The sequence below is a fragment of the Garra rufa genome, chromosome 7 (genome assembly GCF_049309525.1).
Source record: "Garra rufa chromosome 7, GarRuf1.0, whole genome shotgun sequence".
Classification (NCBI taxonomy): Eukaryota; Metazoa; Chordata; class Actinopteri; order Cypriniformes; family Cyprinidae; genus Garra; species Garra rufa.
Window position 1 is genome coordinate 763,332 of NC_133367.1, and position 14,032 is coordinate 777,363.

General features: G+C 34.6%; 2 protein-coding genes across 2 annotated transcripts in view; both read left to right on the forward strand.

Moving 5' to 3' along the window:
• Positions 1–871, forward strand: part of LOC141338791 (uncharacterized) — a 5,694-nt gene extending 4,823 nt beyond the window's left edge. Inside the window, exon 4 of the mRNA XM_073844408.1 lies at positions 867–871. Within this exon, the coding sequence (XP_073700509.1) occupies positions 867–871 (5 nt within the window). The remainder of the gene's footprint in view (positions 1–866) is intronic.
• The window catches only part of LOC141339276 (uncharacterized), a 727,444-nt gene that overhangs the window by 325,040 nt on the left and 388,372 nt on the right, over positions 1–14,032 (forward strand). The gene's annotated exons all lie outside the window — the stretch shown is intronic.

The window sequence follows — 14,032 nt, forward strand, 5'->3', positions numbered from 1 at the left end:
ATATATATATATATATATATATATATATATATATATATATATATATATATATATATATATATAATTTTTTTTTTTTTTTTTTATATATATAATAATTGACTTATTTCAGAGAGCACCTCAGTTGTGCTGTTTTACTTCAGAATGAAGAACATAAGTCTTTATATTGAGCAAACATCAGATGTATAAAGACTTTTTTTTGTGTGTTTGTGTAACTAGATCTTCAATCCTGATCATTTGTTTCACCTTCACATTCTGTTTACCTTTTTTTTTTTTTTTTTTTTTTTTTTTCAGGAGAATGGTGCAGCAGACCCATTACTGAGCAACTCTGGGCAAAATAGTATTCCAATGAATGAAGTTAATGGGAGAGCCACTGATCATAGTAATCAGTAGTCTGCATCAACACCAATGATATGAAGTTTTTAGTCCAAAGCAGTTTTAAACAAAAGGGCCTTTTCTTCTTTTGAAGTCATAGAATTCTTATTGTGGAGCAAATGGGAATGTGACAATTTTTCATAGTTCCCATTCACTACAGTAGACGTTTAACAAACTGTGATGACTTCTGAGAACACCGGAGATAAAAAGGTTAATGTAACAAAAGGTTCAAATGAGTTCTGAAATTCAGAAACCACTGTGATAATGCCACTCGAGCTGCCACAAATATAACTACCATTTTTACCTTCAAAAGAAAGCTGACATATGTCGAAAGAGATTTTTTGCAAATGTTTAAAGAATATTCAGTCTTATCTACTGACCAGTTCGTAAGATCTGAAGCATACTGACGTTCATAAGACACCATGCATGTTTTTGAATCTGACTCCGAAGATGGTCAAACTTTAAGCATTAACATGTTTATTGTGATCCTGTAGATTAGATTAGTTCAGTTCTACACTACCCCTTTCAATCTGATCAGACTTTCATTGAGATCAAAGTCTTTCGGATTGTTTAAGATGCTTACAGGAAGGTTTGGCCATCTCTTTGAGTTTGGGTGGATGTAAATGTGATCTTGACATATCAAATGTTTTGTTTACAACTCGCTGTGAAGAAGTATTTTTTCAAGATGGCCATTTAGGCCAAGAGATGTCACAGGCCCCTTTTCCACCAGCAGGAACCGGGTGCTAGTTCAGAGCTAGTGCTGTTTCCAGTTATGTATTGGTTCGACTGGCAATCCTTCTAAAAACCGGTTTGCTTTTACACAGGCTAGAGAGCCACCAAACCTACACTGGCATCCAAACACGTTGAATCCAATGTGTTTATGTCCATCTGCTATTTAAAAAAACCCCTGGTCAAGTTTTTAATCGTCTTGTTGGTCACAGTAACCTGCCCCCACAAGCGGTTCTTACTTCTAGATCAGCAGTGTTTTGGTGCTACTTATGAACCACTCTCCCTGGTTCCGAACTGGTGCTTTGGATGTCGAAAGACAAAGAACCCATTTGAAACTTGGCTCTGGCTCCAAACCAGCACTTGAACTGTCTTGGTGGAAAAGGGGTAACAGTGCTCTTTACCCCTTTGTTAACCCAGCTTTGTCAACTCTAAACTGACATTTTTGTGTTCAGTCCATAAAATCTCACCATTGTGTCTTTGATCAAACTCTCTGGAACTAAACTAAGACACAGTGGATAGAAGCAGCTACAAAATGCCAAATGTGTTTTATGTAATAGATATTTTGTGACTGTTACTGACTGCTGCTCAAGCTGTGTACTGGTGTTCAGCATCTGAACTGTATTTTATTCACATTTTATAAATGTGTTTAGTGATTAGAACAATAACATTTAACATGTCCAGTTACCACTGGATGTCTTATCGTGCAAAAATGAATGTTCTTTCCTTGTATTTTGTTGTAATAATGTGCAGTGAAACACTCCATTTGAGAGAGTGATTTAGGTATCTTTACTGCCAAGTTCTTGCATTTCAAATGAGGAGGAAGATGGAGACTTGTTGGGCATGTAAGTTGAGTGGTCACTACTTCACATTATCAATTTCCTTTTTATTTATTTATTTATTTATTTAGTTTTTAATGCATGTTGAGCTGTGCTGTATTAGTAATTATTATGTACTAGTATTAGCTGTACTAGTTAAAAGAGCTCCTCAGCTGCCTACTGAACACTATGAGTGAGGTTCTTACAAGAGCAATAATAAAATTGTGCCAATTTTTGTACTGGAAATTTTATAGGAAAAATTTGTCAGAGCTGATGTACTGTAATCGGCCTTACTCAAAAGTCTGTAACACAACCTCTGTAAGAATCATTTTGTGCCTTTTCAAGCAGAATATTTTGATATGTTTTTCTTTTCTTTTCTTTTTTTCTTTAACCCTTTATAGGGCACTCATTGAAATACTTGGAAATTCAAAAATTCAACCCCAGAGTGTTATTGGAGGTTATTACAAGACCTTTAAACTTTTGTGACTTAAATTTTTTTTTAATGTTTTTATGTTGAAAATTAGGTTAAATGAAGTGATCATATATAGTTACTTGCCGGTCTATGGTATCTTTTTCCCCCCCAAAAAATGTGTATACATTTTAAATATAAGGCATAAATAAATACATAAAACATATATAATATTCATAGAATATTTATTTAGAAACAATTTACACACACACAAAAAATGTATATATATATATATATATATATATATATATATATATATATGTGTGTGTGAACACAAAAACATAACAGAATATTAATTTAGGAAATTAAAAATCTTGCTGTCTTCCTCGTCAGAACCCTAGATGGGGTCAGCTGGCACAACAAAACTGACTTCTATCCATAGAATTGTTGAGTAGACAGCTGCGAAAGAAAAGGTTTCTGAGTCAGTATCAAGCCCATGTTGATTTGTTTGTGAAAGAAAAGTGCAGATCTACTGAAAACATATAATATTCACATAAATAGTAAATTTATAATAAGAACTGAAAAAAATAGCATTAAGTACTGGTGGTACCACCTATTTTAGTAGAAATAATAAACACCAATCTATTGGTACTAAAACCAAAATTACAAATTTTTCACTGTTTATTTCTTGATCATTTCAATAAATGGTTTAAGTTTGACACTGGATTACTGCATCATGGTATACAAGCCTTTGCAATATTCAGTGGACAAAAAACAGGCATAAAAACAGCCAAACTATCACTTGCCTTACTTTTACCTGAACCGGGCGTATGTCTAAAAATGGACATTCTGTTGTGTTACCACAAACGGGCGTATGATCAAATATGATCACACCATTTTTTTTACCACATCGTTCACTAATTTCTAGAAATCAAACGCAAACAACGTCTATATCACCATATAACACAACTATTCAGCTATATAATGTGTGAGTTTCATTGACTTACCATTGTGCATTTCGATGCTTTCTCCGTTTTTGTGGGACAAAGTAGAAGCGTAAATCAGCATTTTCTCATTCCGGAAGCACGTTGAAGTTTGAAACGCCCCAGACAACTTCCGATTGGTCAGATGCCATTGTGTCGCTATCCGTGATGTAGACTAACATCTGTTGATTGGCTGGGACAAATCCATGTGCTTACACGATCTCATACAAGGGAGGCAGACGCTATTGAAAATGTTTGATTAAGTGATCAAATATGGTGCCTCGCCCTATAAAGGGTTAACCTTGCATCAGCCAAGTAAAGGATGCTTTATACTTAGAGTGGAAATTAACTTGAAAGAGTTTATGTGGTGTATGGCAATAAAACAGTTCTGATTAACCCATAACTGCTGAAATCTGAATTTGTCATGATTTTGACATTAGTAATCCGAATTATACATTAAACATATATGTAACACTGAATTATTTGTAGAGTGATCAGTATGTGTCTCTGAATGTTCAACAATCTCAATCTTCAACCTTTACTCAAGCTGACTAGCTGTTAAAGAAAACTTAGCAACATAAATGTAATTACTAATCAACTGTAATTCTAAAAACTTTCTACTTGTTTAATAACAGATTGTTTTTGACTAACTTGGTTAATTAGCTCCTGCTGTTACATGTTGCAATTCCATTAAAGGAACTGTATGTAAGAAATTTATGTCAGTTAATCATAAAATGGCCCTGACATGTCACTAGACATTAAGAAATCATGTTCATTTCAAATACTTATATCACTGACAACAGTGGTCCGGCCAGGATATTGTCATTTAAAAGTGAGAGTTGCAGCCCACAACTGATGTTATTGTTGTCATTTTGTGTTTTGGTCTGAGGCTCCACCCTCCAGCTATCTACCAATCACGAAGTCAGTAACGTTAGAGTTTCTTGATCCGGGTTGCCAGCTCTGTTACAGCTGCGGCTATACGAGCGTGTCGGATAAAACATGTATAACGTTACGAAACGTAAAAGACCTCATTATGAATCCGAAATACGTCGTGACAAAGTCCGAAATAAAACAAGGATTTGTATAGGAGATGCCTTTGAAAGACGGAGACGGCTGAAAACGGAGAAGAATTTGAAGACAGACGCCATCGTTGGTAGTTTTCTCCTGGACAGGTTAGATTCATCTATGTTTGGCTAACTTTGCTTCCGTACACAGTGGATTTCCCGCGGTCGGCCGTGCTAAATGCGTTCATAAAAAGCTTTATATCGCACCACTAGCAGGTTATGAAAACAACCTATGTTCCGACTGAAATGTGGTATTACAGTACATCTTTACGAAATATTTGGCTAATCGCCATCTGTAAATTTCTGCGATACATAATTACTTCGCAAAACATCTCTCGTGAAGCATAAGCATAATTAACAGAAGAAAAACAAATTACTGTGTAGGACTCATCACTTGCCGTTGGAAGCTCCTTAGCAGCCTACTCCTGCAGCTTAGCTGGCAACCTCGAGTCAGGGGGGAGCGGGAGGGGATACATCGTTCTACAGTATTTTGAAAGTGATTGCAGTACCAGTTTTGGCCACAATCCTACATACGGTTCCTTTAAGTATGTAAAAGGTGTCTGACAGCATTCATATAGTGTCATATGAAATGTTTCAGTGACAGATTTTTTTTAAGGTTTTTAAATCTTTTGAGACACAATACTGTCTCCTCAAACAAATAAACTGGCATCAATCACACACTTACAGTAACACCGCATTTTCATGTAGAACCTGTTTGCAGATCACATTTTCGTACAAAACAAGGTATATAAATTGTTTTTTTTTTTAATCTATGTTTTGCACTAGATCTACAGATTATTGCTGAAACCTACTATGCTACAAGACATCTACATTCCATGCTACAAGGAACCATTTCAGCAGTCCATCTCCAATCATCCCCATAATGAACCTGTTATATGTCTGGCATTTTTAACATTACATTTAAAACACTGAAAACAGACCTTCTGGAAATAAGCACATTGAGTTTTATATCATGCTGTGTCAGAGTGAGGTTGTTCCACGAGATTCCTATTGCGAAAGCTATCACACAACTAGATCTGGTTACTCCACATTATCTTCTTGCTTTCTGAAAGAGAAAGAGAATGTTTTCACAAGATTTAAGTGAAAAGTTTGTGAATGTTGCAACAATATAAGCTGAAAACTGAGGGAAAGTGAGGTTTATATAAACATAACAGAACTGTACAGAATAACCACCACCATAGTGCACACACATCATATGTAGTAATGTAATTATGTTGTAACCATTAATTCAAATAAGTAATGTTGTTATTAGAACATTATTTATGTCATCGGTAAAAGTAAATTGCAGATATATATATATTTAAATAATATTTAATAATTAACACTTTTTTTCTTCATACGTGTCATGCCGCATTTCAGGCAACCCGTTGCCCTTGTTTTTCCCAACCTTCTACCCCAGAAAGTGCACTGGAATGGCAATTAAACCCGTGAATTCCCACCCGTGAACTCGTACTAGATCGATGTACTCCTTGTTCCAGCTCTTACGTCACATAGCCCGCGAAACAATGTCAGCCCCTACGGGTGTGGTGTGTATGCAAGTGGTAGGCTACACTGTGGGAAAATTGACTTTAGTACAACATAACTTTGCAATCAAACTAATAATAATAATAATAATAATAAATGCGCTCAGGCAGTTTGGCGTGACTTGCCTGGAACGCTACTAAGTTATGAGTCGTGGTTTGAAGTCGTGTTTTATGGTCTCAAAAACGCCTGGAATGCAGAATCAGACCAGGCTCCAGTTTATAACTCCCCTGAGTAACTAGTCTCAGCCTCAGACGTCACGCCCACGGAACGTTGGCTAAACGTCTGATGCATATGGTTCACTTAACTGGAAACACTTCAGGAATGTCGAAGTTGTGATCTGATTAGTTGATTTTGATCGGATTTCCGGAACACGCGAGTGTCGCGTTTATTTTCGGTCCGCCGGGAAACAAATCGCAGACTGATTTACTCGCATTTTGCTGAAAGCTGCTTATGCAGACGCTGTTGTTGTTAAACACATTTGCGACGTTCGCGAACAAATAACTGACTTACTGCTTGTTCTCCCTCTTCTTTGTTAACTTTCAATGGTGGTTATATCAATGTCTGACTTGTTGCATGCCAGTCTGTTGTTGTGGGGGCATTTCTACGCCTCGAAACGTGACGCTGAACGAAACGAACTGTGATTGGTTGTTTGACATGTCTGTCAAACGGCCTTATGGGCGGGCCTTGGCCAATCAAAGCTGCCATGAATACCAGACCTTCAGCCGTCAGTCTGAAGGTATGGCTATGCGAGACTACTGAGTAACTAAACTGCGTTTCCTGTGAAGCAGGAGAGCACAATACTTCCTGAATCATAATATGCCTTTATTTGTCTGAGGGGAAAGTGGTGAAGATGAAGCTTCTCGTTAATTTTCTCACCTTGTTTTTACTCGACCACGGTAAGACATATGTTTTTTTATCTTTCTTTTAATCAACCACAAAAAAAAAAAAACGAACGACTAACTTTGGGCAATTGTAATTCATTCACTTCACATTCGACAGAAATGCACTTAATTATTTGCGCTTTAAAGTCATTTATAACTGGAAATGAAATGTTAGGGGTAAAACTATGTGGACGTAGCTATATTTATTTTGGACGCATTTCTGATGGCGTAGACACAACTACAGCTAAAAACAAACGAACAAAAAGAATAGGAATTATTTTGAGAAACGCCTTAAGTGGCGTGAAGACGGGGAAAAGTGATGGCAAAAATATTGTTAATTATGTTATTGTAAAGGTGCTTTGTTATTAAAACTGTAACTGAAAGTACCTTGCATCATACATTAAGTACATGACACGCTATACCTTTGACAACGAATAAACTGATCAAAATGTACTTTGAATACATTGTGACTGTCTGTCATTACAGCTTCGGGACGGTATCTAGCTGATGAAACAGGACTGAATGTTGGAATTGTTGCTGGCATTATTGCTTTCTATGTTGTTGTTGGTGTAATTGTTATGCTGGTGACTGGAGGAGTAACTGCTTGTGTGATTTACTTCTGCCACAGAAGAGTTACACGAGAAGAACAGAATGGCAAGTATCACAAACAGCTGGTATAATAAACAATATGAGATTTTGGTAAATAAAAGATGTGGAGATGTGCATTTTTAGTCTAATTAACCAAAGTAATGTGTGTTTGTTGTTGTTCAAACAGAAATTAGGATACAGCGCACTGATCAGGTAACTATCGCTAACTGTTTGCAAACACAAAGATTTAGACATGGTCGCATTTGCATGAAAAGATGGCACAGAAGACTTACCATTAACACACACACACGAAAAAAAAACGAAAGTGAAATGTCAAATGTTTGTGCGCCATTTTATTGAAACAAATCATTCCTTCATCTTTTGATTCTTTTTTAACATGGTGCTTCAGACATAATGTCATTCAAATATGTATTACTGGCATTAGTGTGTAATTCTCCAACATTTTTTCTTTTAGGAGAATTATGCCGAAGAAATGACGTATCTGAATGGTGCTTAATTGATGACTTCTGCTAATCTGACATCCACTAATAGCACTGAGATATCACTCGAACATTATTTAATATTTTGATTCTTTATCAAATAAGAAACTAAAGAACAGGATGAAAAGTCACTTTGCTCACATGGAGGTATTTTCATTACAACACCAGATTTCAGTATAGTCACTAAAATAGTAGATAATAGAACAGACTGTTTACACAAATGCCTTGCCAAGATGTTATTGCTCTTCACAGAATATGTGCATATATATATATATATATATATATATATATATATATATATATATATATATATGCCAAAGCGTATTCCAAAGTTGTCGATCAAATAACACACTGAACTGGGAAATGTTACAGCACACAAATTTGTGATGACTTGATCAAATACTTGTACATTTTATAGTATTTTTATGTAGTCTTTATATATTTGTTCTGTATATTTTATTGTGAGGTTATTGTGCATTGGAATGCAATATTTTTGGACATTTTTGTTTTGTCTTTAAATCCACATAAAACACTAAAAAAGGAGGGGAACTTTGTATGTTCGTCTGATTCAGTAAATGCTATTAAAACAGATCAAATGCTCTTGTGACTCAAATGTAAGTTTATTTGCCACTAATTGTTTTATTATAGTTTATGTAACTTAACTGAACCAGCAGTAGTCATAATGAGAGTGAAAATTATGTGTCTACATCTGAAATACGATTGAATGTACTTAACTTTCACTTTTTTTCTTGGAAGATTTACTGAAAAAAAAAATTATTCATTGAATTTACAAAAAAAATTAAGGTAAGTGGTTTCAATCAATTTATTTTAGCTGCATTTAAGTAACACAAATAATGTTGAAAGTAAGTCAACAAAATTTGTTTATTTAAATGTAGCTAAATTACCAATTATTTTGTATTTTTTTTTTTTCCTGTGTTGATTATGGCTCTTCCAAACTTTAATAATATAGTGGTAAAGATTTTGCAACAATATAAAGTGCATACATACACCATAAAAGTACTTATGTACTTATGTACATAAAAGAAAATTCGACTGTTTAACTTTGTATTGACCAGTAAAATATGTAAAGGCTGTTTTCTTACAATGGGGAAACAAAACCTGAAGGATCTGTTTAAACATGATGTAGATGCCATTAAAACAGATTCAGTTGTAAACCCTGGAATCTGTGAAAATGTTTGTCATGATTTTAGAGTTGGTAATCAGAACTAAGATAAGCTAAAACTGAACTGTTTTAAAAGCTCTTCAAATGCATGCTAGTCATAGACACACTAATACTGACCCCTTAGACACACTCACAAACTAAAAAACACCCTCTTACTTCCAGTAAAATCCATGCCGAACCTGTTTATCCAAACAGACCAGACCACATTTTTGTACAGAAGTAATGTCACACTAACGGCTGAAAACAGGGGTATAACAGAAGTATAAACAGTCTCATACTGCACACGAATTTTTAGATAAGTTAAAAGTTTCAAACATCTATTTTGTAACAATTTCAATTGTGGCAATAATTCAGTACTGATATTTAACCCTATCAATAAGGAACTTAGTGCAAACTGCGTTTAATGTCGGTATTTAGTGCTACATTAAATGTAATAGTCAGTAATAGGCTACTGCCATATGATGCTATTCCACCTGCGCTTATGTTATTGGTAAAAGTAAAAAAATGAATGGTGTTAGAGGTAATGGTATTTAGGCTATAGCCTACGTAATATTTTACAAACAGAACACGGAAAAAAATACTTTTCACAAGCTACAGTCCTCCCAAATTATTACTTTCACTTTAACTCCAGTGAACCAGAAGAGCACAAAAGATTTTTAAATCCGAATCTGCATTAATTTGTCGGAGGACAAAAACGATGAAGATGAAGCTACTCTCTAGTTTTCTCACAGTGATCTTGTTTTTGCTCGACCACGGTAAGACATTTGTTTATTCCCTTTTGATTAACGACGTGATCGACTGTGCTGCACTTTAAAATCACTGATTTTAATTTATAATTAAGACGTTGATAAATGGAGTGTGTTTGCGTATTAACGTGCATGTCAAGTGGGACAGTTTTCATGACTGAAACATGAACAACGTATTATATTTTAGTCATATGTGAACCCGGACCACAAAACCAGTAGGCTAAGTGTTAATTTGTCAAAATTGATATTCTTACGTCATCTAAAAGCTGAGTAAATAAGCTTTCTATTGATATATTGTTTGTTAAAATAGGACAATGTTTGTCTGAGATACAACTATTTGAAAACCTGGAATCTGAGGGTGCAAAAAATCTAAATAGTGAGAAAATCGCCTTAAAAGTTGTCCGAATGAAGTTCTTAGCCATGCATATTACTAATCGAAAATCAAGTTTTTATATATTTATGGTAGAAAATTTACAAAATATCTTTATGGAACATGATGTTTACTTGATAAGCTAATGATTTTTGGCATGAAAGAAAAATCGATCATTTTGACCCATACAATGTATTTTTGGCTATTGCTACAAATATACCCGTGCTACTTAAGACTGGTTTTGTGGTCCAGGGTCACAAACTAGTTATCTCATGTCTGCCGTTTATTTTAGCCAATTTGGCCCGCTGCCATTTAAAAAATGTTATTATTATTATTATTATTTTTTATTATTATTTTTTTTATTATTATTATTATTGTTGTTGTTTCTGTTGCCTGCCGGATGTACTAAAGTGATTATTTTCGAATTCGACATTCAATAATAAAACTCTAATAAATCGTAATCCGGTTAGTCAAGATTTATGCAATTCTAAAGCAAACAACAACACAACCCTAACAAAAATTAAGCATGGTTTTTACTAAAAACCAAAAACCATGGTCACTATAGTTAAACTATACAGTAACCACAAATTAACCTTTGTTTGCTACACTTTATACTGCAGTTTCACCATGGTATTTGTTGTAAAACTCTGGTTATACAATAATCAATCTGCCAAAAAAAAAAAAAGGGTTACTACTGTACTTTTGCCATTGGCCTAATAAAACCATGGTCAATTTCCCTAAAGACAAAACATGACCCATGATCATGCAAAAACATGTTCAGTATTAGAATTTCAATAAAGATAAAAATAAAACAATAGCACATGGTCCTAATGAAATACTTACATTTTTTGTAAAATAAATGTATACTAAGTCCAAACTAATTACAATAAAGTGGTTGTTTTGCAACACGGTGGTAGACATCTTGAGGAAAAAGTGACAGGTACAAGAAAATTAGTGAAAAAAGACACACATGAGAGACCAAGAGATGTCAGGGGAAATGAAAAGACCAAAAAGGTAAATGGAAGTGAAAGAGATAATATTTAATTATTTTGCGCGGCACCAGCCTAAGGATTAAAACTTTAAAATGTGATAATGATGATGGCCATACAAAGAATATTGTTGTCCGTGGTTTCAGAATTTGTTGTGGGTTTATGGGATGGCCTGAATGAGTGTGAGATTTCCCAGCCTGAAATTGTGTCCCAGTCTGCCCCTGGTGAGTTCTATTCGATTCAGTGTAATTTTCACATTCTGTGCCGCCAATATGGCCAATTAATGATGCATCGTGAAAACACTCTAGCCTACATGATTACTGCTGCGCAGGTACATCACCAAGACGTCTGCATTTGCTCATCTGCAATACGTCTATTGGAAGTTTTCATATCAGATGTCAAATAGACGTATATTAGATGTCTTCAAGATGTTTATTATTTAGAATGTATGTAAAACTGACATCTGAAAGATGTCTGTCCAGACGTTTGTAGACTTTCTGGATTAAGAGATCTTTAACAGACATTTCGCAGATGTGTGCTATCAGTCTAAAACAATCATAAAACCAGTTATAAGTAGATCTCTTTTAATAATGTCCGTCTTTTATTACAGCTTCGGGATTGTCTCCAGATGCTGAAACAGGAAACCGTTTTTTTGTTTTGTATGTGTTTGGCTTTTTGGTTTGTGTGCTGGTCACTGGAGGAGTAAGTGCTTGTGTGATTTACTGCTGCCTTAAACAAGCAAAACAGAACGGCAAGTATTACTTTCAGCTCATTTAATAAACAATATGATATTTATGTAAAAAAATGTTAAATAAAAGATGTGGAGACAAGTATTTATTCTAATTGGCCAATGTGTGTTTGTTGTTCAAACAGACATAGGGAAACAGCGCAATGATCAGGTAAGACACAACAATAGCCTACGTCTTCGCACAGAATTTTATTATATGCTTCAGACATTATTGCATTCAAATATGATGTATTACTGGCGTACAGTGTTATGCAGTTCATCAGACTGAAAATTCATATTTTTGTATTTGTGTAACTCTTGAACACGTTTTCTTCCAGGACAATTGCATAGAGGACATTTTAATGGTGACTTCTGCTTATGCGGCGTCCCCTTATCACAATGAGAGTGACTCTGACACATCAATGTAACATATTTTTTTTCTTTTGAATCTTTAATTGATGTGCAGATGAGAAACTAAAGAAGAGGGTGAAAGTCACATTGCTCACGCGGAGGAACTATATAATAGAACTGACTGTGTTTACACAAATGCCTTGGGAAGATGCGAGTGCTGTTCAGAGAATGTGCATAAAAATGTGTTTGAGGCAGCTGTCAATCAAATAACAAACAGGTATTGAACCAACACTTTTGCTGATGTTACTGGTATTATTACAGTTACTGTTAAATGTTATTATTACTCTGGTGTCAATTCTTCCTATGATGTTTGTCAAGAGAAACGTTACAGTACACAAATGTGTGATGACGTGAGAAAACAAAAATAGTACAATAATAAATGTTATAGTCTTTTTTATTTATACTGTATAGTCTTCTGTTGTGAGGTAAAATTTTTGAATAAATTAATTTTGGACATTTTAAAAGCGCCTTAACGTTAAACCCGCGTAAACCACTATGTTGTGGGGAAAGGAGGGGAGCGTTGTATGTTCATTTAATACAGTAAATGTTATTAAAACAGATCAGATTCTTTCATAGCGACTTGGAATATTCTTGATTATGCCACTAGATGGCGCAGACTACAACATGCATGCTGCTTTATGCAGGCCCTGATCATGAAGCACCAGGAAGTTTACAAAAATGTACACAGTCAAAACAGCGACCACTATTATCGACCTACTTATTTTTATTAGGCTACATTAAAATTAGTTTGCTATCAAATGTCGCTGTCATCAAAAGAAATTGGAACAATTCTAAAAAACGTGGTTACATATTTGTATGAAAACAAAAACATAAACATGCTAATTTTTAAACAAAAGCCTATTAATAAGGTGCGTTGGCGTCCTTGTGTGGGATTTTCTGCAAGCTTCAATTTGTACCACATTACCGCTGCTGGTTTATTTCGGCGTTAATAGTGTTGCCATAACCACGCAAAATTCAGAGTTCTAAAACATGAATGTCACGGGTTATCATTATGAGGCTTTGTTGCACAAAGCGTGCTTTGGTTTTAGTTTAGTTTGAGAAAATATAGAATTTTCGGACTCATGTTGATGTGTTGGTTTTGAACGAGTTTCGTCGCCATGGCTTACTACACACTAATTGATAGTAACTGATATAAATTAACTAAGCATAGTAAAGGGTGGGGTTAATATTTAATGATAAAACTTACATAAATTCCCTTATGCTTAGATCATAGAATATTTTAGTTTAGTATAAGCAATAAACTAATACAGAAAAACTACTTTAAAACAATGTATGAACAAAGTATATTCATGTGGGTGAGAAAAAACAATATAGACATTCTATTCGAGAATAAATGTGAATAAAATCAAAATTTATGATGCAAGAACCCTAACAATTCCCGTAGATACATATTTGATCATCATTTGGGAAGATTTTCATACACAGGATCCTCATCTGATTTCTGCAAGGAAACACAAACACATTCAGAATTCTGCTGATGTGACTGGCAATTACTATCTGACTGTTGTGTTTTATATCCGTTTTGTTCATCACATTATTTTTTTAAGCAGTTAAATTATCAAACTGATTACAGATTATTTTTGAAGGTTGGTCACAACAGCCACTGTGCTGAGAATCACTGTCTTTTTGCACAAAAGCAACACTAAATATATATTGTATCTTCAAAGAAGCTAGAAACCAACCAATGGCAGCTAAAGCT